The sequence below is a fragment of the Labrus mixtus genome, chromosome 15 (assembly GCF_963584025.1).
Source record: "Labrus mixtus chromosome 15, fLabMix1.1, whole genome shotgun sequence".
Taxonomy (NCBI): domain Eukaryota; kingdom Metazoa; phylum Chordata; class Actinopteri; order Labriformes; family Labridae; genus Labrus; species Labrus mixtus.
The window spans coordinates 23,468,229-23,491,816 of record NC_083626.1 but is presented as its reverse complement, the minus strand read 5'-3'; the positions used below and the strand labels follow the sequence as shown (position 1 = coordinate 23,491,816).

Below are 23,588 nucleotides of genomic sequence, written 5' to 3'. Positions count from 1 at the left end.
TTGTACTCTGGACAAGAAAGTGAAAAAGATATTTCCCCAAAATGTTTTAAGTGTGTCTTTAATGAGCCTCTAGAAGTGTTTTCTGTTGAATCTGCTGGTTGTTTGAAAGTAGGAGTCACATAAATAAACACCTTACAGAAGGAAAGCTGCTTCTGCTGCAATGCTCTGGATATCATTTGTGTTTGCCTGCAGCCCATCAGCACCGACACGCAGTGATCTACATGGACACAAACGCATGAACTTAGATGTATGAACGAAGTGGAGAACGTCAAACAAACGACCACATGAAGCAGCATCGAGAGCTTCACGAGTCAGATAACGGCTCTGACGTTACTCAGGCCCCAAAAGAGGTAGCTTGACTTCACGCCTAGATTTGATCATGGGACTTCTGCAGATCTACTGTGGATTTGCTTTCTGTGCTACTAAGCACATTCAGATCAGATAAGAGATACTGCACGTAGTGTTCACTTTATACAGAAGAGAAAAAAAGCTGTGTGACTATGGTGATCACTTCCTGATCAGCAAAAGAGTTAACCACAAGGCTGCTTCATTTTTTTTTTTTTTGTGAGCTGACATCATCAAAATATTTCCTTAGATATCTGTCCATGAGACGTACTTTAATCATTTGTTAAATGTTCTTGGTTTGTGGTTTCATATGTACACCTTCAAATATGAGGGCTGTCTTTATCACTAACGGCAACCACACCCGTTTTCAATGTGACAAAAAGAGAACACACACAAAGAGGTACACTCAATAAGATTATTTATGTTATTGTACAATCTGCATTTTTAACAAATAATAATAAAAAAAGATTAGTAACATGTACAGTATTCGAATGATCAGATCTGGTGTGGACCGAGGACTCCGCCTGCCTCGTCACATAAAGTCCACCCAGAGCTCCAGTGATGGGAGGGGGGAGGGGCAGGGGGAGGGGGAGGGGGGGCCAGTGCCTGGAATGACTTTCATGAATTCTCAATAAAGTGTGTTTGCAGATATATGTGCGCGTGTGTGTGCATGTTTCTGTTTTTATATACTTAGTCTTCTGCAGTGTGTGTGTGTGTGTGTGTGTGTGTGTGTGTGTGTGTGTGTGTGTGTGTGTGTGTGTGTGTGTGTTTGTGTGCATGTGTTTGTTTTTGTATACTAAGTCTTCTGCAGTGTGTGTGTGTATATGTGTGTGTGTGTGTGTGTGTGTGTGTGTGTGTGTGTGTGTGTGTGTGTGCTCAGCCAAAGTGTCTGCAGGAGGTGGAATGTCACATGGCGCAGGATAGGGGACAGAGGGGATGGAAGCAAAACAGAAGAGTTTAGGGGGAGGGAGGGAGGGAGGGAGGGAGGAAGAGAAAAACATGGAGGCAAAAGTAGCAGGGGCTCAGTTGGAGTAGATCTGGCCCTCAGGTGGCTGAGGAAGCTTCATGTTTTCCTTGCAGGTCATGAGCCGTCGCAGCTCCAGCAGCACCATCTGGATACTGTAGGAGTTCTGCCACTTGGCCAGTGCAGTCACCGCATGCATGTCAACCTGCACGACAGGAAGCAAGTTAAGTAAGGATGGAGGTGACGTTGCACATGGACTTCTCTAGATGATGATGTATTTCTGATGGTACAAGTCTGGTGGGACCACTGGGGACATCTCTTAGGATTAAAACTTGTCATTATTTTCACTATTGATTACCCTGCCGTTTTATTTCAATGTATTGACTGTTTGATCTATTAGAGGTTCAAAAAAGATGTAAAAATTATCAATTGCTCCGTTTACATTGCCAATTCAAGGCTGGATATTTACGCCCCTGTTACACCTTAATCCGCAATGTAAAACACATGGAGGCGTCCTGCTGGGGTGAACTCTTCTCGGCTGCTTTGTCTGCATCAGACGCAGAAATAATAAGAGGTGCAACAGCAAAACTGTGTCACTGTAAAATGTCAGAAACGGAAAGGAGGAGCAGCACTGTGTGTGTGTGTGTGTGTGTGTGTGTGTGTGTGTGTGTGTGTGTGTGTGTGTGTGTGTGTGTGTGTGTGTGTGTGTGTGTGTGTGTGTGTGTGTGTGTGTGTGTGTGTGTGTGTGTGTGTGTGTGCGCACGGCTGAGATGTTGTATGTGAAGCTCTTGCTGTTTGTCTACTTCGTTGTGACTCTCGCACTTCCTCAACACTGTAACACAATGTGTGCGATATCCATTTGGGACACAAATATTATGCCATGGCAGATTTTAAGATTTAAAAAAAAAAAAAGGATCACAAAGACGTGTTTTGTTTAAAGTGGATTTTGTGTTTTGGATGATCCAGGAGTGAAACACTGTAAGACTTTAAAAGAGGTTTACTCTTTTATCATTAGATGTTCTGATTTTCTTTTCTCAGAATTTGATGATTTGATGTTGATCAAAGCATTTTTTATTATGTTTCTGTCAATAAACGGATAAACTACTGATGCTCCTAATTTGCAGAATAACAGATATGCTACACTTTGCGTCGGGTCTATGTACGCTCAGTGTGTTCAGGTTCAAAACAAGCAGTCGTACTACCTCATGTTTTAGAAAAGAAAAATGACATTTGGACTGAACTGAAACTGGAAAGCAGCCAAAAAGAGCCGACATGAAGATCTAGACGTAGATGACTTGCGGCATATGCAAATTTTCTTCAAACATTAATGTAACGTTTGGATCATTTGTTAGAGGATTCAAGCATTCAATCACAGAACAACTAGCTGTTTGCACTGATGAGTCTGCAATATGAAAATGTCTGTAAACGGTCTTAAGTCATAAGTAATTCATTTCGGGTTTGGGTCGGTTACAACTTAAACGAGCCAGATGCTGTTCCTTGTCCGACTGCATGCATTCAGGACGAAGGGCATTAAAATCGACTCCCTGCTTCCAGCTGAGACATCCGAACTCTGCCTAACAAAGCTGTAATAATAAGAAGAAGTTTGGAAGATGTACATACCACACCGTTGGAGGTGTGCACGCCATTCAAGTTGATCTTTGTCACAAATTTGACAAACGGCGGTGAATCTGGGTACTCTGGCCCACATTCAACCTTCAGATTGTACATCCTGTTTTCATAGCTCGTCTGTGGACAGAGACGGGCAGTTAAGAGAAGAGGTGATTGGACGGCACGCTTAAACATCAACAAAGCAGCAGATTACAATCGATGTCGGCAACTTTATTACGGTGGCGGAGAACACAAGCGATGCATGACCTGAAGGTTAAAAAACAAATCTGTCCTCATTCAGGCCCAGGAGATCATTCTTGGAGTTATTCTCGTGTGTGTCTCCGCACACAGTTGAAAGCCTCCATCTTGATCTTCTCTCTCTTTCCGAGAACTGTGCCCTGTGATGCGTAACCTGTTGCTTCCTGTCGCTGCCTTGATTTCACTTTCACAGCGATCGCGAGCGTCACTCGTGACACTCTCCTTCGCGTCTCTCTGTGGATGTGACTTTTCTCGGCCCGTGCGTCTGTGACGCGTAGACACGGCCGGCTTTTAACCTCCTGATAACAAATTCAATATTTCACATGAAAGAAGTTCAAATGAGTGCGTCCCTCACCCTCGGGGGGCCGAGGATCACTCCTCTCCACCGTGTTAAGGTCATGTCCTCGTCATCCTCCAGGCCCCAGCTGACCGTTCCATCTCCAACACCTTTCTGGCCTTCCTCCAGCTCTTCCAGGAGCCGGAAATTGCGGGGAACTTTAACGCCTGTTTTGTGAACACACACACACACACACACACACACACACACACACACACACACACACACACACACACACACACACACAAGACAAAGTCAGACTGTTAGGCTGTTACACGTGCACCGTTGCAACCCAACAAAAAAAAAAACCCTGTATGCAATTACGATAATAAGCCAGTTACTATGCAAGGGCGTGTGCCTGAGCAATGACTTGCAATATGAAAGGTCATGGCATGACTCACACTGTGTGGCAGGGACATAAGGAATGCCTTGATTGGCCGGCTTTGAGCAGCCTGAGATCTGTGGTGGATGTTATTAACATCATCTGGACTGTGCTGCATCGTGTGGCCTGTGCACTCACATATAGATTGTGCAGGTCCCGTTAACTGATCCACGCAAATCACAAGTCACACAGTGATGTGCTGCAGGCTGCAGGCTGCAGGCTCACTCTCCTGCACATCTATTCACTGAAACTCAACATGTATGTTTTTCACATGATTTAAGGAGAAGTGTCAGAAAACGCACGTCATCGTGGATGGCAGACTGGTTAAAATGAACTGATGATTTCAGGATGGTTAGATTGAGTCTTAATCCAGCTGAGCAGTTTGTAAAAACGGGTTTCTTTAAGGAGAACATCTTAAATAAATCATCAGGGTCTTTTCATGGTTGGGTGGTGGTGCTCCGATCACCGAGCTAAACGAAGCTAAATGACGGTATTAAATACAAACCAGCGAGTTACACTTTCTTTAATAAGCAGATTACTGTATCTGGATGTTTATTCTGATGTAACGGAACCTGAAGTCCCGTTAACGGCAGTAATAATAATAACAGCATGTCGTGGATCTAACTTGTCATAAGCTAAGCTAACGGTGTCGCTGCCTATTCATTGACTGAAGCTTTCCGTTAGCTTTGATGTTTCCATAAAGAAAGTGATCCAGTTAATAAACAGCGCAGTTATTCAACTTGTTAACTACACGATTTGAATTAATTAAGCCGATCGTTTAAGTATAGCTTATTATGGTGATTGATTTCTCTTACATTTACCTGATCCGGCGGCGACCGCCATCTTGTCGCTACACAGCGGGCATGTGCATGTGGCTTTGCCATTGTGGTCAGCGGTGCGTGCGCGTGACCGAGACGCGGAGCTGCTGTTGCCTTTGTTTGTTTGTTTGTTTGTTTGTTTAAAGATAAAGATAAAAATAAATATAAAGAATAAAGATAAATATAGAGATAGAGATAAAGAATAAAGATAACGAATAAAGATAAATATAGAGATAGAGATTAAGATAAATATAGAGATAGAGATAAATATAGAGATAGAGATTAAGATAAATATAGAGATAGAGATAAATATAGATATAGAGATAGAGATTAAGATAAATATAGAGATAGAGATTAAGATAAATATAATGATAACGATAAATATAGAGATAAAGATAAATATAAATATAGAGATAAAGATAAATATAGAGATAAAGATAGAGATAGAGATAAATATAGAGATATAGATAGAGATAAAGATTGAGATAGAGATAGAGATAAATATAGAGATAGAGATAAATATAGAGATAAATATAGAGATAAAGATTGAGATAGAGATAAAGATAGAGATAAATATAGAGATAGAGATAAAGATAAATATAAAGATAGAGATAGAGATAAATATAGAGATAGAGATAAAGATAAAGATTGAGATAGAGATAAAGATAAAGATAAACTTTATTGATCCCCGTGGGGGAAATTTGTGCATTACAGCAGCTCCAGAAAACAGGAGACGGGAATATAATTATTAAAAATATCAAACATATTTACATCAGTTAAATAAAAAAAATACAATAATGGAAAATTACACAGTAACTACACTGGAAAGAGTTATTAAAGAAACACACAGTGTGTAGCATGAGGTGGTGATGCTGTTTGTTTGTTTGTTTGTTTTTGTTCTCTGCTAACTATTACTGTTGCTTTAGGACTGTTTTCTGACCCAGGACCAGCGGAAACTCAGATTGCTATACAGACTCGTACACATTGTGTGCTGTCTCTTCAGTCGATTTGATGTTCTCGTAACTCAAGTTGCTGCTATACTTTCCATCCACAGAGCACTTTGGTGGATGCAACAGTGGGATTTGTAGTTGTTGTTTTTTTTGTTTGTATTTTTTTAGTTTGTATAATAATAATAAAGTTTATTTATGTAGCGCTTTTCGCAAGACAAAGGTCACAAAGTGCTTTACATCAACATAAAACACAAAAAACAGCAAACATACAATGAAAGAAGAAAAAGAAAGAATGAGTACGTCATGGACAACATTATAAAATGTGCTATAACCAGGAACAATAAAACATAGACGAGTAGGTATACACTGGGTGGACCTGATTACCCATAAGCCTGTCTAAACATTAACGTTTTTAATTGTTAACGTTTTTAATATTACAGATGTGCTTTATTATGTGGAGCAGGGATGGGCAACTTTGGTCACAGCAAGAAGCCACATTCATTTAATTCTCACTGCCAGGGGGCCAAATTGTAGAATACAAAAACGATTACAGTCAATTATGTCTCAAATTTAACTCAACATTTACCAGTGATCAAATATTATTATGGACATATTTCTGGTTTTCATGATTTCATGGCAGATTTTGTCATCTTTTCTTCATGTTTCCAATTAATTGATATGTCAAAATTGACCTGAGGGCCACGTTGAGGGTTGATGGGGGCTGCATGTGGCCCCAGGGCCGCCAGTTGCCCACCCCTGATGTGGACAGATATCTTGAGTCAATTGTGTTTTTTTAGTTTTTTTTTTTAGAAAATAGTAGGTTGTATTTGCCTTAACTTCCAAAAGCCCTCGAGAAACCAAGGCAGAGTCCAGTAACTTCACTTGCTCAAACTGAGTTAAAGTCTTTGTTTTACTGTGGATCAAAGTGAAGTTACTGTTTCACTGCAGTGGAGTTAAGGTCTTCTGTCTTTGTTTTAATATCTGTCATGAAGCACTTCTGACACACACAGCAGCTTGACTAAAGTGTAGCAAAGAAATAGTGTTGGTTGTGTTATTTTAACCATGCAAACCAAGTGAAATACAGTAACAAATGGAAGTTAATGCCCCGTATTATTGTACAGGCAATGCAAAGGCAGAGTACCTTAACTTCCAAATAAGGGTCAAAGGTCATGTTTGAGCTAAATATTTGCATGAACATTAATAACGTGATTAAAAAGACAAAGAATTGCCACATTTCCAATATTCTGCCTGCAACTCATTTGGCTGGACAACAAAAAGACTTAAAAGTCATTTTTCTCTGGCGAGTTAAGGTCTTTGTAGGGCAGATTAGTCCTCTGTCTGGACCAAGGAAACTATTTAAAAGCTGGAGTGAAAGAAACCGAATGATGAGCAAAAAAATACAAATTTAAATTCAGAATTTGGGAGTGAAATGTGATTGTTATGAAGGACATGAGTAGAAAATGTCTGAAATGTTTAAATCATATACTGCAATTGGTTTAAATCTGCAAAAGTGACGAAAAACACAGAAAGGGGGCCAGGCGGCTGAAGGCAGCTGCATTTGAAGTTCATGTATTTTGACTTGTTAAAGTAGTAAGAAGATTATTGTTATGGAGAAATTTAATCTAACTTTGTTTACCAATTTTTCTTTGTAATTACACCTGGGCTTTCTGGGGTTGCCACCCTATTGCAAACCATATTAATAGTATCATTCATGATTTCATGAGAAAACAACAAAAACGACAGACAGAATAAATGAATAAAAATACTATTAAATCTGTACTGTTTATTTAAATAAAAATCTCATCTTACTGCTCCCCTCTATGTTACAGCAGTGTCAAAAAACACTTCAATAATACTCTGTTAATGAATTAATGTTAAGTTAATAACTTTATTTGAAGTTTAAGTTAAGTTATAATTAAATAGGCCTAGCTAGTAGGCTATAAAGCATCTGCTGAAGTCCTGTTAGGTGCATTTCATTGTGCATACATTACTGTATCTGCCTTGACACTGAAGTTTGTGTTTGTACATTTTTACGGATAAAAAAAAGTGTTAATAAATCACTTTTAAGTATTACTCTTAATACTTCATTAAAACAACGTTTTAAATCATGGTTCACCACAACTGTTGCCGCACCCCACCGTTGGGCCAGTGGTGGTCAGGCCCCTACTGAGTTGCACCCCGCTGTGGGTGTCCTTTATTTTTCTGCTTGGAAGGTGGCAACCGTAGGGCTTTCCTTACTGGGACTTGTCAAAAGGTCATCCTTGAAAGGCACATTTTTATCCTCTGATTTAAACAGTGGAAGCCCAGATTAGCCCATACAGGCAAAACATGAAGACCGTAACTAAAGGAAGAATGTGCATCCTGATTATAACACTTAAACATCTTTAAACTAAAGCCAAGAAAGACAATTATGAGAGAACACAAGTAGAGTAAGTATCAACAGTTTATTTAGTTTAGTTATAAATACAGTTTAATATATACATTGTAAGTCTCCCAAATTGAAGACAACAAAAAGGCATCAAGGCGTTATTCTGATATCCAAAACTCCATCACCACCTGCTTCCTTAACCAACAGCAACATCCACTTGAGTCCTGCCTGTGAAGAAGTATGAGGCATGTGATGGTCAATTTAAAGTCGGTTAATAAGTTGTCTTACCCATATCGCTGGTAAGATTTACAGAACATTAATGGGGGGAGGATAAGGCAATTAAATTCATAAATCCAAAGATAATTACAAAAGTGTTTTCAACAAAGCATGTCAAACAAAACGGACGACAATCTGCCCTCACCACTTACCAACAAGTTCACTTGCTTTCACAAACACACACGGTCGCAAAATACCCTTCAATTCCACCGATGAAAACCCATCGTCTCTAAGCATGAAAAAAAAAAAAAAAAACGAACCCCTCGGCTTAATCACAAATTCTACCTCGAAAAGAGGAGGCAGAGTTAACTGTAGTCATGATAAATGGCTGCAGTAGAATCTACAGTGATTTTAAAATCAGTCTTTGGCCAACAGAATTTGATTCTTTGATTTGATTCTGATTTTTAACAAATTCATTTTTAAACGACATGAATTACTCCAACAAGAATCCTGAGATCATCTGAAAACAATAAGAAAGAAAACGTGAAAGCAGGTCAGATCTGTCCTTACAGCCAGACTTCAACTATCATTACAAGTCTTTCTGAGAGCACACAGTATTTCATACATGGGCTCTACAGTCACTCCCACAAATTCATTTTCAAAAGTTTTCAGTCTTAAAACTAATTATCTGATTATATGATGTCTTGTCTAGTATTTCTAACATTATAATAAACTATTGTCTTATTTTAAAGCAGTGAAAATGTCTTAAAAACATTATTCTTATCTTATTATTTAAAAAAAGCTATTAGCTGAAGCACTGGAACATCCATTAGAGCCAAAGCAAAATGTCTTCTTTAGGAGACAAGTTGTCAATCAAGGTTCAAATGTGTCTACTGATTGCAGTTAGCGGTGCCCAAACAACATCTGCCTGATACTTTAAACTATGATGCAGTCGCATGTATTGCACTACCTTACACGCACGTCACCGCCCCTCACAATACTCTAAGGGCACTAAGCAATCTGCAGTGTACTTCTGCTGCTGACCTATGGTGAATCATTGTATAATCAAGTATGAAGGATTCAATATCTGGAATACACACACACATACATACATAAAAGAAAAAAACTATTTTGGCTTAAAAATCAAAATTGTTCACTTTGAATATAACAGCAGAAGCTTGTTGATTTGGCCTGATCGACACAAGGTCACCATCTCCAATTCAATTCTGAAAACCCTGCAGCTGTAGGATGTCCTCAGAATGAAGATGACAGTTCAAACTTGGAACCATTTGGTGAAGATTCAGGGTCATTTTTTGAGACCAATTACAGGAAAGCAGGTGACCCAATAAAATGTCTTTGCACAAGCCGACATGCGGTATGCATGCATCCTTTAGTTTGTGTAAGTGACATCTTACTCAGTAAAGTAAATTTGTCATGCAGTTCATTTTTTTTTTAAAAAAAGCTACGTTTTTCATCTCCAGTTGTCCACCTTTCCCAACATGTTTAAACAATGAGAAAAAGAAAGGCATTTCAACCTAATCAGATGATTAAGACGTAGAGTTAAGGGCCTCTTAATACACTGCATAGTTATTGACTGTACATTACATTTACAAACCACAAAGAGCTAAACATAAAACAATCACATAATCTCATCTGTTCCAGGTTAGTCAGTCTTCACCAAAGCCCTTGTAACATCACCGAGTTCAACTTGTCATGGTTACCAAGACGGTACACAGTGGCAACATTACACACGCGAAAAATGTTAAGACTCTCGAGCCGACGCTTCCTACCCACGATACAAAAGAAAAGCAGGATGTGACGAGTGATATCAAGGCTACAAACAGTTGGCACAACTTTGGAATATCTGCGTCTGATCGACTGAGACACACATCCTATAAAAGACAGAATAACTGTTGCAAAGACACACAAGTGCTGCAAAAGACAAAACGGCAAAACAACAACAAAGAAAACAGAGACACCATTACTGCATCTGTGGTGTGTAAGGCAGCTTGACAAAAGTGAACGTGCCCCGTTCTCACAAAACCGTCTGTCAAATATAAACCGAACGTGCTCTTCAGAGGACACGTGGTCAGCATGTGAGGAGAAAGCTTAGCAGGGCCGGATTGGCTCGGCAGAACGAGACCACTGTTTGTGTATCTGTCGAGATTTTCAATTCAACTCTGACTGCAGTTACATTTCAATGTGACTTTTCTCCGATCAAATTAAATAGCCTCAAAATGATAAATAAACTCCAATCCAAAAGATAGAGAAGGAGAAAGTTTTGTATCGACTCTTGCAGTGTATCTGCAGTTTGACTTTAACTGGTAAACATGGCTCTGTCTTATTGATGTGAATTACTGGCTATTGCTATTCGACTTTTTAAATAAAAGATTGATTAACATATTTCTAATCACTGCCCATTTTTAACAGTCCCAAATGTGCAAGGATAAAAAATGTAACATTTCTTAAGCAGTTTGTTCTTTAGCTATAAACATTGGTAAAGCATCCAAACATCACCTCAGCCCTGCAAATTACCACGGGACCAAATCACCTTTTTGACTTGAAACATGGACTGGTGATTAAACACTCAAAGAGTGATCCAGAGAAAAGAAAGTGCTAAAAAATACTGTGATTTATCCACTCCAAACGAACAGTTGTGTCTCTGCAGGTGACAAAAAAAAGTGAGCGTTCACTCTTTCAAGAACTCTTCCTCCCAGATTTTTTTTTTTTTTTGACAACTGAGAGAATCGTTTTATCTCCTCTGAAAGATATTTTCAACCGTGTGTCAGACACCTTCTTTGCAAAAAGCATCTTTAAGTCACTGTTAAAAAAATTTGATAAGTGACATACACAACGAGTTTAGGATATATTGCATTTTGAAATAATGATCTCCGTGAGTGATGAAGAATATTCCATTAAGAGAGCCCTCCTCTTGACAGACAAAATGTGCAAGACTTAAAGCTATGGCATCGGAAACTGTTTGTTAGTTGTTTTTTTTGTTTTATGGATTAAAGTTTAAGTGAGGCAAAAAAAAAAAAAGGGGGGGATGAGAAGTCTGGACGGAGCCAGCATCTTCTGAGGTAGGGTGCAGTCAGCCTGCAGCGTTACTTGACTTTCTGAGCCCATTTCAGGTCGTCTGCTCGAGGCTTCTCTCCCGTCACGCTCTGGATCAGATCCTCCAGGTTCCTCCAGAAACCCAGCTTCTCCAGAGGGTAGTTCAGCCATCCTGCGGGAAGAAAAAGCTCAGTGACAATCTGCCCAACCTTCATGCAATAAACGGAAAGATTTCAGCTCAATCTCAATGTGTGCCCTTTGCTCGGACCCTAGTTTCAGACTGGATAGGCTCCCTTTGGAACCAGGTACAAGGGTAAGGAGTTAAAACCAAAACCTCAGAGGGGGAAAAAAAATCACTTGGAGGATTTATTTTTGCTTTTTTTGTTGAAATTTTGTGCTCATGTTGCACCAAAGAAAAGCAAAATTATAAAAAAGTAACAACAACCCAATTACACATTCCTCGGCATCTTCATCAAACTTGAACTTCCACTTCCCTACATCCCTCCATCATTCATACAATGAATGGACGGCTTTCTTCAAACCCACTTTTTTTTTTTCACTCTGCAACTTTATGCTCCCACATTTTGGTTTGAGCAACAAAGCCAGCTCAAACTGGATTGTTTGATCAGCATGGAAGATTATAGAGTCAGGATTGAGGATCACTTGAACACAGAATGCACTCGCCTGTTTCTGAACTCAGCTCGTTTAACCTTTGATGGCTTTTTCTAACTGTGTACTCCTGTTGTTGTTTGGTTTTTTTTAAGTTTTGTTTGTTTAGCCAGGTCTCACCTTATTAAGACACTTCACACCTCAATTGGAATATTCAGAGTTAAAGTAAGAACATATTTCAAAAGAAAACTTGGTTATAAAATGTGAACATGATTATTTCCCCACACTGCCGCAGTATGCAAAGCATTCTGGGGATTTTCTTTTACCGCCTTGTTTAGAGTCTGCATCTGAAAACACTAAACTATACCACCTTAAATCACAGACAAGCTGAGATTTATGGTGAAGTGGTAGTGGGGGGGGGGGGACTTCGGACTGGAATGAAACACTGCGCCCAAGAAATAGTTTTTTTTAATAATCCACATGATTTTAAATAAAACAGACAAACCTGTAGTGATGCAGAAGTACGTCTCGTGGGGGGAGACGTGGTGGATGCGGTGGTGCTTGCGGGGAAGAATGATGTGACAGTCCTGCAGGAACGTCACCCAGCGAGGCAGGCCGAAGTACGTATGAGACCACTTGTGAATCTGGTTGGTGAGCGTCACAAAGATGGCGAGTGCAAACAAGTAGCAGTACAGGGGGTAGAGTTGATATATCTCCGCTGCACAAAGGAGACACAAACAGCTGTTATGCATCGTCGTTTTGAAGTAAAAGATGAGGAAAGGACAGGGAGTTTTCAAGTAGAATAAAATGTCAGGCTTGGTTTGTCGAGTGAAAACTCACCAGGGGAGAGGGTGAGGAAGTTGAAGGCCATGTTTGCTAGAGGGACTATGGTCAGCATGCAGTTGTCACCATTGGTTTCGATGAAATCGTGACGGGTGATGGCTGTGGGGTCGATGTGGTGCTCTCGAAATGGTCGTATAAAAGCCTGCAGGACGGATCAGACCATCCGAATAGAAGGGGAAAAACAAGGAAGAAAGCACACTGTAAACACGGGGAAATGTTGTAGAACATTTACACTACAAACAACAGATTAAAGTTTAGAGAAAAAAAAACAACTCGAGGTTGCGTTACCTTTCCGAAGACGGGCAGATCCACCGATCCCCATGTGTCAGCCCCCCAGTGCACAAGTCCAGACGCAAAGTCTGCGGTCAGAATTCCTGCCACTAAGGATGAGAGAAAAAGAAATGAAGGAACAAGCAACTCTTGTTTTCCGACTAGCCGCTCTGAAAAACAACAGAACTGGTGATGATGCAGCATCAGAACATTATATAATCCGCCTGTCAGTACTCACCAATGCTCAACAAGATGTACCACAAGTGTCCCAGATGGAAATTGGCAAGTAGGTGAATGAAATTGAAGGCCATGAGAGAAAAGCAGAGGATAACGCTCAACCATTCTTGACATCTTTTGCCTTAAAAAAAAAAAGACAATTTATTAGTATGATTTTGTTTGTCTGACATTTTTCTGATACGATTATCAGTCATAAAGATGAACTTGATGATCAAACATTTCAAACTGAGATGACCGAAGTTCAGTTCACTTGTCAGCAGAATTTACTATCAGATGCTTTCTTCACAACACAGACAGTCAGCAATGCAGCGTTCCTCTGCACTTTGCTTGTTACGTGACCTGCGGGCAGCTTGGCTTGAAATACCTGCCGTCACCAAATGACAACTGAGAGAAGACGAACTTTACTGTTGAACCAAAAGTCTACGTGAGGCACGAGCTTTATGTTTAAATAGTTAAAGCCGCCAAAGTATGATCCTCCACAAGTTTAAGGAGCTCAGTAGACATTTAGTATTTGTACAATGGGCGTGAAGATTTACTCTTTGCATTCAAATCTATACCACATGAACGAGTGTGGGAGTACTTTCATCAGAGATCAAAACTATCTCCACACCATTAGGCTACTTTCTTGTGATATGGCTCTTTGAGTAGCAGAGAGCTTCGGCTGACTGTTATGAAAGGTCAGCAGCAGCAGCTCTATGGCCAAATGAGGCTTCTGAGCCTAAAGCAGAGGCAGTGAATTCTTCCAACATCTGCCTGATGCTCGAAATGTCAAAGGACAGCAGCCACTCCAACACCAATTCTACCAATCTCACATGATTCCCATTGTGCAACAACAAAAGTGCGACTGTGGCAAACGCAGAACTGTGGCTGATTGTTCTGTGTCATTAAACAGTCGCAGTTAAAGATACACCGACGTGTAGCCTATAGACTCTTTCGTTTGTTACTTGGCAACTAATACGCGGTACGCAAAGCCTGTCGTTATGTCACGCCACTCGTGGATACTTGAACCGGGTGAACAAGCCCATAAGAAGGACGCTACTGAGTGGTATCGGCTCACCTGGTGAGTATAAATTGGCCAATTCTCGGGCCCCGGCGTGTTGCGGACCCCATCTCACGGCACCCCGGCCTGGTCCCTGTGGCTCCGGGCTCTGGGTTTCCCCTCCACAGCCGTTCTCGTTCACCATTCTCGCCATTTCTCCGCTGTGGGCCCAGCCCCTTCAATTTCTGTGCTCGCAGTGAGGAACCAACGGAGTCGTCAACTTCTCAGCCCACAGACAAGCGCACTGTTTTCAGCCAATCGCGTCCGAGTCGATGAGCGCAGCAGCCAATCGCCGGGGAAAGAAAATGTTCCACAGACTGCCGAGTGTCCAATGGGAGAGGCGATGTTAGAGGAACCGCATTTCCTGACCCCACCCGTCCTGTGTGTGTCCACACTCTGATGATCTGAGCCCTCTGCTGGATGTGGAGCAGATCTGTCTTGTAATACGGGACACGACAAAGCAGGTGTTACGGCGACATCTGTTACCTGTCAGATTTGAGATGCTGCAGCTAAAACAAGAGCCTGAACACCTTTACTGTCAGGTGAGGTGTAAACAGCTACACTGTGAAAATGTTAAGTGAAGTTATATACTTTTTAAAAAAAAGAGAAGGCCACAATAAGACTTTCTCCCCTGGTCCAATTCACGAGTGTTAACTTTTTATTCAGTTAAGTTAACTATCGTTTCTGAGTCAGTCAACAGTACTTATGATTCTCCTTTACTTTTTCACCGTGTCCCTCACTTGTAGAGCCTACATCTATACCTGACACTTCTTAAAATAATGAAGAATTAGAGAATTAGAGTTGACTCGAGCATTTACCAAAATCTCCTTACTGCCATTTGTTGCAACAGTTGGTACTATCGAGTTGCTGGGTGTTAAATTTCGTTAATATTTTTGAGCTTTCAGGTGGCTCTCTGAGGCCTAGTTTAATGTTGCTCCTGGTCGGAATTGGGGCATTTAAAATAGCTGTTGAAAATGGAGGCAATTCTCAATGTTTTTTTTTTTCCCTTTGAAATAAACTGGCGTAGCCTTGTATGAGCTGCATCATCTGTAGATAAAGTGCAAACTACATGTTGACTTTCCCCGTTCACTCCTCCTGGTTTTTAACAATCAATTATGTTGTGTTGTCAAATGAGTGTGTGGGAGTGAAAAGTGTCATCTCACCTTCCTCTAAAAATGGAATAGAGTAGATCATGTAAGAAAAATGAATTGTCAAAAAATGGGGAAAATAAATGGGACCTAAATACTTTAAAGCAATGCTCAGCCAGTAGACACTGGCAAACATTTTGTGCAACAAGAATTTCACACAATATGTGATCCTGTATCTAAATACTGTATAGCATACTGTTTGCAGGGGCCCAAATGTTTGAGTGCATTTTCCTTTAAGACTTAAACAAATAGGCTACTTGTGCATGACTTGAATATTTCCTTTTTGCTTCATTCTACACCAAACTACATATGAAGTAAACATTGTGCTACTAAATACACTGCATTTATGATGCTCATGTATGTATATATTTTACAACTAACCATTTATAAAGAAGTTCCCTAATGATCTTATCCCAGCACATAATTACTCTCTTGTTCTTTTTTTGGGTTTAAGCTGAAGTTGGTGTGATATCTGCATTTGGACCTGGGAGGCGACAGTGCACATGGATACACGGCAGTTTGTGAGTCAGGAAAATGTTGCTCCTTTATACTGTTCGTGTCTTCCCTATAGACTTGAGATTTCCGGTAAAAACAGACAGCTGTTCATCCAAACAACTTGAATAAATAAATAAAAGTCAGAGAGAAACTGAAACCACCATTTTGCTCAGTAAAAGTGAGTCAGTGTGTTTATAATTCTGGGAAATGTTCTGAATACATTCCCAAACAGATGACAAGTGTTTTTGGCTGCACACCATGAAAAAATGTTGGTGAAAAGATATTCAAAGCATGGACAACACTGCTGCTGTAATGTTGTGTACACTCCTGCAGCTGACCACAAGATGGCAGTATGACCTTGCATAAAATACAAACCAACTCAGCTATAGGAAGCCAGTCAAACAACCTGTTTGCGTTTGAGCTCTTAGACCCACTGAGCATGTGCGTATAATGTTTAGACCGTTTTGACAGCTGGACCAAGTCGCTGCGTGCAGCTGTTAACGCTTTTTGTTCGTGATAATTGTGTATTGATTGTTATATTTAACGTGGAGTGTTTCTGAAGAAAAAAAGCATGGTGCGTCATGTGAAAGTTGAGGAAAGTATTTAAAAAGCTGACATTTGGAGCTTGTTGAAAACGCTGATCTGAAACCAGCCTGACTACATTTCTCAAAACTCCAGCCGTGACCCCCTGAACTAAGTCTGAACTAACCTGAATGTTGCTGAAATCAAATGTCCTTCGAGGCTTCTTTTATTAGGCTACACATAAACTTGTAAAATGCTGGACACTTGACAGAATATGATTGTTGTTATTGTCTTATTAATGCATTTTGACTATAGAGGGCGTGAAAGGCCGGGCTGCTGTCAGGACTCACCACAGTCTGTTTTCACTTGGCGTCAGTCTTACGCATTTGGCGTTGCTCTGAATTTTTTCGAGTCCGAGTCTTCTCCATAAAGGAGACACATTAAACAGCGAGGCTGTGTTTTTATTTTGTCCTGACTGAAACACTTAAATGCGGGAAAGACTCTTTAAAAAAAAGAAAAAGAAAAAAGTAGCACAGGTTGCCCGTTGGCTCCTCGCTGCGCGTCACACACCTGAGCCCCGCCCCCCGCGCGTAATAAAACCCCTTGAGACAGGAAGATCTGTCAATTCCCCCCCAATCCACGCTCACTGCCTTGCCCTCAGTAGGTTGCTCTGCTTGCTGTCAGCCACAGGCAAGTGACGCCGGGGCTTTAAACTCAAACATCGCCACTCTTTTTTTTGACATTTCACAACTGAAGAAGAAAAGAAACTCAGGGCGTCTCATCTCAGCCCTCCATGCTCCTGCAATCCAGTGGGTGTTAAATCCATGGAAGTGGCCGGTTTCTACGACGAGGGCAGCTTTGCTATCCACAGTAGAGACAGCATTATTAGTCCCATCAGCGGCGGCTCATACTGGAGGCTCGGGGACTCGATGACGGAGCTGGGCATTGAGCAGCGTGAGAGAGCGATAGACTTCAGTGCTTACCTGGACTCCGCTTTGCACTGTCCGCAGCAGCAGCAGCAGCAGCAGCAACAGCAGCAACAGGGGGACGTTTTCTCCGATTTCCTGGCGGAGAACAAGCTCAAGAGAGTTGCAACTTTGCAGGGCTACAAGAACTACTCTCTGCTGAGCGAGCTGGAGACGAGTCAGTGCGACAACTTGAGGGACCCCAGGGAGCCCTACGCGCTGGGTTACACTGAGCTGCAAGAGACCCGCGTGGATAGTGTGCTCAGTCCCGAACTCAGCCGATACAGAGCTGCTGCTGCTGCTGCTGCTGCTGCCAAGAGAGACGAGGGTCAGGAAAACGTTAAGATGGAGAACGGGTCGTCTGGGTTTGACATGAGGTCCTACCTTCATTACCAGCCCACCAGCGGCAGTCTTGGGAACATCTCCAGCGCGTCCTCGACCTGCTCCAGCCCCCCCGGCACACCTGGCCCTTCAGGTAGCAGCAGGTCACCCTCACACAGCGGCAACAAAATGTCCAGCGGGAAGGCGAAGAAACGCCTGGACAAGGACAGTGACGAGTACAAGGTGAGGAGGGAGAGGAACAACCTCGCCGTGAGAAAGAGCAGGGACAAAGCCAAAATGCGCAACATGGAGACTCAACATAAAGTGCTGGAACTGGCTGCGGAGAACGATCGTTTACAAAAGCGCGTGGAGCAGCTGTCCAGAGAGCTCGCCACCCTGCGTAACCTGCTCTCTGCCACTGGACAATGTTAAAGAGACCCCCAGCTTGACTGATCATTCATGGACTTTAGAGCCGGGGGGGCTCCACTGAGCAACGGTACGCTTCACAGGTGAAGACCACCAGTTTACAAGGACACTTTGAATGGGGGACTGAAGGAGTGGATGCATGGATTGCGCAATCATTCACGATTCTTCACATGTCACCTCAGCGCTCATTCTCAGATGTAATTTTTGTGTATGCAGTATTTCTGTGCAGGTTTTACATACATGCGAGTGAATTTCTACATTTTTGTGTATCTGGAGCAGTGGTTGTCAAGGGAAGAGTTGTGCTGCAGTGAAATGATGCAACTCTTTGTAATAGTATTGGCAATGAATGAAATAAGTCGAATTATTTAATATTAAAACGGGAAATGCTTTAATTGTACTTGATATTTTATTGAATTAAACAGATTTATACTTTGTCTAAACAATTTCCTTTGTTATTTCTTATTTTCTGTCCTTTTGCAGCAGGTGTAGGCTCAGACAGGCAGACAGGGGTGTTTTTCATGCCTTGAATATTCACACACTTGATAGTCAGACCATATTATTGCGTGTCAAATATAACATCTTTCTTGCAGATGAGCATTGGCTCGACAATAGGAAAAAATTGCAATATTTTAATGTGATGTGGAAAAAAACGGATACAGACATCTACATGTCTCTCTTTATTTAATCATCACCAGTGACTGCAGACGATTTATTAATGCTTCATATATCTATCATTACGTTATTTTATCATTCAATGAATGCACAAAGCAAAAAATGGCGTTCAGGGCAGTTGTAGCAATAGAAATCTCCCTGGTTACTGGAGAATTCAAAATAAGGCCAATACATTCAAAAAAGGGGTTTTTGCTCGTACCATTACGTACAATAAAGGTGGGGTTATTTTTCAAAATCAGCTTGTCCAAAATTAAAGTAAGAATCACACTATTGACAAGTATTGCGTAACTCTTTTATGTTATTTGGATTCTTCTGTTTACTCATTGATTTGACACAAAAATCCTCGGATCCTGAAATACACCAGACCAAATTTATACTGAAACGATACTGCTGAGAGCAGCAAAAAGAAAAAAAAGGACTCAGTCACACTGCACGCAGGACAGAAATGTTAGCTTTATCTTTAGCCCAGGGCTCTGTCAATAGTCTGCTGGGTCCACTGGCCCAGAGAGAGGTTCAAGGTTACATGGAAATTAATCAGCAACTAACCTCCTCGCACCACCTCAGGTCTCGATTACAGCCAAGAAGACCTGGCTGGTTTGGAGACAATCCTAAACAAACCTTGTTTAACCCTCGAGTGGAAAACATTCAGCAGAAAAATGTAGAAGTTAAAAAATGGGAGTGACGAAGAAGGTTACAACAATCATGATAGATAAGTCGACATTTGGTTTGCAGTGGAATTTACCAAGCCCATAGACTGCATTTCACTGTGTCCACAATATGAAACCTATCTGTCACAAGCAAAGTAAAGCCCAGCCAGAGACGATAAAGAAAGAGGCATGGTGGGATTTGTGTATGTGGTCCAAGACAATTCAGGGTGGGGGAATGTTTCCCAACTTCAAACAGCAGAGAGGAGAAGAAAACAACAACCCTGCTAGTTTCTATAGTAAGGCACACATTCTCTATTTCAGCGCTGAAAAAAGGTCTCATCATATCCCCCAGATTATGTATAAAAACTGTTTGTGCGGTGAGGGATGACATTTTGAAAATACTGGATGTTTCAACATACCCAATGATGGAACAGTTAAGCTTTGAAAACGTTGTGCAATATCCTCCCTTTCCAACACATCATCACTTAAAGAATGCTACACCCACATCTAAATAAGACATTGTTATCCTCCTTGTACAAGACAATAGCTGTGAGAAGATGTAGCCTGGCTTTGGGTCTCACTCCAGTGTACAGAACAAATTACACTAAATCATTATGAAGTGATATCTTGAAAAGTTGTCGGTTATTAAAGACAGAACTAAAACAACCACAGAAACCAAGCAAAAACAAATGTGATAGTAATTAAACATGTAACACTATGAAGACGTTGTTGTTTTTTTCTCTAGCTGTTTTTTTCTCTAGCTGTCAGCATTGGCAGATATCCATTAAAACATTCTAGACATTCTTCCTTCGATGACCCCTCGTTTCCTATTGGAGCCCCCTCGCAGACTTTCCCTGTTCCTGGATCGTATGCTGACAGGAGAGAGGGAAATTCCCACACATGATGACCTCCTTTCTTGAAAGTTTAGCCCAGCCCCCTTTCCTCATTTTACCGTCAATGGGCAGTGTCTGTCCGTAAAGTCCTTGTTGCATCATAGGCCCCTCCACAGGCCAACTGTCCTCCTAAAAAACTCCTCTGATAACACAATACAAACACAGACACACACCTGTCAGAAGTCCACTTTGTACAAGTTGTGGAGTAATGGAAGAACATTTGCTCTGCCCGTGATTCATGTATTGTGTGGTTTCTTTTGGCATCGTTGGTTATTCCCAAAAAACACTTTACGTAACACTTTTATTAGATTGTGTTCTTTAAGATTCCAGATAAGTCGATGGATTATTTCTCATTTAACCCTTTCAGGCTTTTTGCCGACAGTACAACATACCACAATGAGGTTGATGTGAAATTGCATCATGGAGCAAAACAGATGGATTAAGGGTTTTGTTGCATCTCAAAACATAAGCTAATTAGGCAACATGTATAGCACCCTTTGCAACAATAAGTCTATTAGTAAGTTTATAAACAGAACATGAATCAGCAACTAGTTATTCATAAAGTCATTTTTAAACCAACAATTAGATTTTGTTTTTTCTTGCTTCTATGAAGAGTTTGATGCTTGTTATTGTCACCAGTGATGGTCAGTGATTGTGATTTTTGACTTTTAGTTTAGACTAAGTAAAAACTTTGAAGATGACACCTTATTCTATCAAAAGTAATGACAGGCAAACAAAGAATCAAGGAAATAATCTGCATGTTTCTTCGTAATGACACAATAACAAGTTGGTTTAACAAACACAGAGTTGCTTTTAGAGCAAATCACGAGCAGCATTTATTTATAATAACAAAGTCATTCATATTTCAGTAGATTTTTATTAACCCACGTGTAGTTTACCAATCCTCTGAAAAAAAAAAAAAGACTGTTGATGTTGACTTTTTTTATTACAGACAACAAAATTCACAAGAAGTTCTAAAATAAAAGTCAGTCTTGGTTGTAGATAACTTCTGACCTCTGTTTTGTTTTTGAATGAAGCTTGAAGCTCATTCGATCCTACTGAAGGCCTACAATGTAAAAAAAAACAAAAAAAAACATTTCTGTTTAGTCATTTAATAAACAAGCTGGACTTGTTATTATATTTGATCTGCAAACGAATCATAGGCCTCTAATTGAGACTTTTCTTTATTTGTCAAAACGTGCGTCACCACCAGGCTAGCAAAAGGGACTGGGCTTTTAACTGGGATGGGCTTTTGTTTGAATTTTTACAGTATCATGTAAAAGGAAAGATTAAAGTCATTTTAAACTGACTGCCTGTGTCAGAAAGAAACCACCTAGTTTCTATTTGACCTCCCAGAGACCCTCACCCAGTCACACTTCAACTAATCGATGGTCTCTCAAGTGACAGCAGACCTTTTTAATTGTTGTTGTCGTTTTGAAAGCGAGGCTTAAAGAGCGGCCGAGGTGAACGGTTTCTCTCGTTCAAGAGGCCATGCCTTCTGAATTTGTAGAAGCTGTTTAATTTTTAATCTTGTTCCTTGTCACTGACTGACCTCTAACCAGAGCTAGAAGTAATGATCATGTGGCCCCTAACTGAAGGAGCTTGAAATCATTGGATACTTTAAAAGGTTTGTGTTTGAGCATGAAGCTGTACGTTATCTTTATAGACATTTTTGAAATCTTTTTGGCTGTAGAGTCTTCTCTTAAGCAACCTCCTATGACCTCGTATCACATTCCGTGTTTACTTGATGTTTTGAAGAATTGTTACTAAGAGAAATGACTCATAAAAACCTTCTCACAATTTTTAGTTCTACACCAAAGATTAAAGGTTGTTGGGATTTCTTGAAAACGTCTGAAGGACTCTATTGAAAGTAGCCCACTCTGGGTTGTCTGGTATAGATATACAGAGTTTATGGAGTGATATTTCTTAGTTTTGGTGAATTTAACTCTGTGATTTTGCTTTGTTCACTTACAGTTCCTCCTCTAAGTGAAAGGGGTAGCGGATATCCGGACCATGGGTTGTTACGGGAAGCCAGGCAGCGTTGGCTACGGTAAATGGTCCAGGACATGATCTGTCTCGAGGTGCACCCAGATTTCAACATTTTTCTTAACTTCTGCAATTTTTGCTGTAGATGACTGTGAAAACACAAAACTGACGTGCAGAAGTCACTTGCGGCCACTACACAGCAAGTATCACGGCCTTTATCTTGCGTAACACCAGGCCATCTTGCAAAATGGGCGTTGGATCAATAAAAAGGGAAGCTCTTGGGTGTGAAAAGTTAATTACAAAGCTATTGGGATATTTGAAGGTTTAATTGATGCCTGGTGCAGAGGGATCAACAGAACCCTCCTCACTGAGGAACTGTGTCAGTAATGAACCCGTTTAGACATGAACATGGAAATGAAACTGATTTAGTTTTTCTCGTTGCTTGTTTTATCTGGAGACTTGTTCCATTAGGGGCCAAATTAACAATAATCGATGATTTGCTACATCTTTGAAAATTGTTCATAAGACGGCTACAAGAGCTGTAAAGAGCCTCTTAGTGAGACCGCATAAATAAATAAGAATATAAATTATTTAAACTTTTCATTCTGCAAAATGTATTTTAAAAGTTACACCATCAAGATTTATTTTTTGGCTATTTGTGCCTTTAATGGAGAGATGATCCGCCCGCTTGGAGGACCACAGCCTCCATACATTGGGCGGGTGTGCGAACTAACCGCTGCGCCACCAGCGCCCTCGAATTGTAATTTTTCAAAAGTATTTCCTCATTCATTCTTTCAAAAAAGCACAAAATAAGACACGATCCCGCTATTTATTCAAAAGGTGTAATACTCTGATGCACATACAAAATATTCTCACAGAAAATCCTGAATTTAAACTGCTGTGTAAACAAAGCACATTCATTAACCAGTAAATAATCAACTGGATAAAGAAATGTAGTGTTATATCATGAATTTATGCTATGGGTTTAATATTGAGCATGCTTTGATAGGTACAAATCATTCTTATGTAGTATTTAATCAAGGCTGAGCAAAAAAGAATATTTTAATTAACTATGAAGAAGTGACAATGAAAAGCAACAATCAAGTTTAGCTGTCAAGTGATTTAAGCTGAGAAGAAAAAAGTTATATTTATTTATGTGTAATCGACATGAGGTGAAATAAGGGGCGTCAGTAGCTCAGTCTGTTCTGTAGGGAT

At 40.5% G+C, this 23,588-nt stretch overlaps 3 protein-coding genes across 4 annotated transcripts; 1 reads left to right on the top strand and 2 right to left on the bottom strand.

The window, feature by feature from the left end:
* Positions 1-746: 746 nt before the first annotated feature.
* On the bottom strand, positions 747-4,758 carry LOC132989898 (ubiquitin-conjugating enzyme E2 variant 1-like). Of its 2 annotated transcripts, none has more exons than XM_061057834.1 (4): positions 4,710-4,758; positions 3,531-3,679; positions 2,930-3,055; positions 747-1,514 (listed from the first exon to the last, which is right to left on the bottom strand). In XM_061057834.1, the coding sequence occupies exons 1-4, from the start codon at positions 4,735-4,737 to the stop codon at positions 1,368-1,370; spliced, it is 450 nt and encodes a 149-aa protein (XP_060913817.1). In that variant the 5' UTR covers positions 4,738-4,758; the 3' UTR covers positions 747-1,367. The 2 variants fall into 2 exon arrangements, with proteins under 2 accessions (XP_060913817.1, XP_060913818.1); XM_061057835.1 differs by having other exon boundaries at positions 4,716-4,758.
* Positions 4,759-8,092: 3,334 nt separating this feature from the next.
* On the bottom strand, positions 8,093-14,594 carry peds1 (plasmanylethanolamine desaturase 1). Its single transcript, XM_061057833.1, has 6 exons — positions 14,317-14,594; positions 13,261-13,380; positions 13,041-13,132; positions 12,750-12,894; positions 12,415-12,627; positions 8,093-11,472 (listed from the first exon to the last, which is right to left on the bottom strand). The coding sequence occupies exons 1-6, from the start codon at positions 14,450-14,452 to the stop codon at positions 11,351-11,353; spliced, it is 828 nt and encodes a 275-aa protein (XP_060913816.1). The 5' UTR covers positions 14,453-14,594; the 3' UTR covers positions 8,093-11,350.
* Positions 14,595-17,079: 2,485 nt separating this feature from the next.
* On the top strand, positions 17,080-18,618 carry cebpb (CCAAT enhancer binding protein beta). Its single transcript, XM_061057832.1, has one exon. The coding sequence runs from the start codon at positions 17,288-17,290 to the stop codon at positions 18,179-18,181; it is 894 nt and encodes a 297-aa protein (XP_060913815.1). The 5' UTR covers positions 17,080-17,287; the 3' UTR covers positions 18,182-18,618.
* The last annotated feature ends 4,970 nt before the right edge of the window (positions 18,619-23,588 follow it).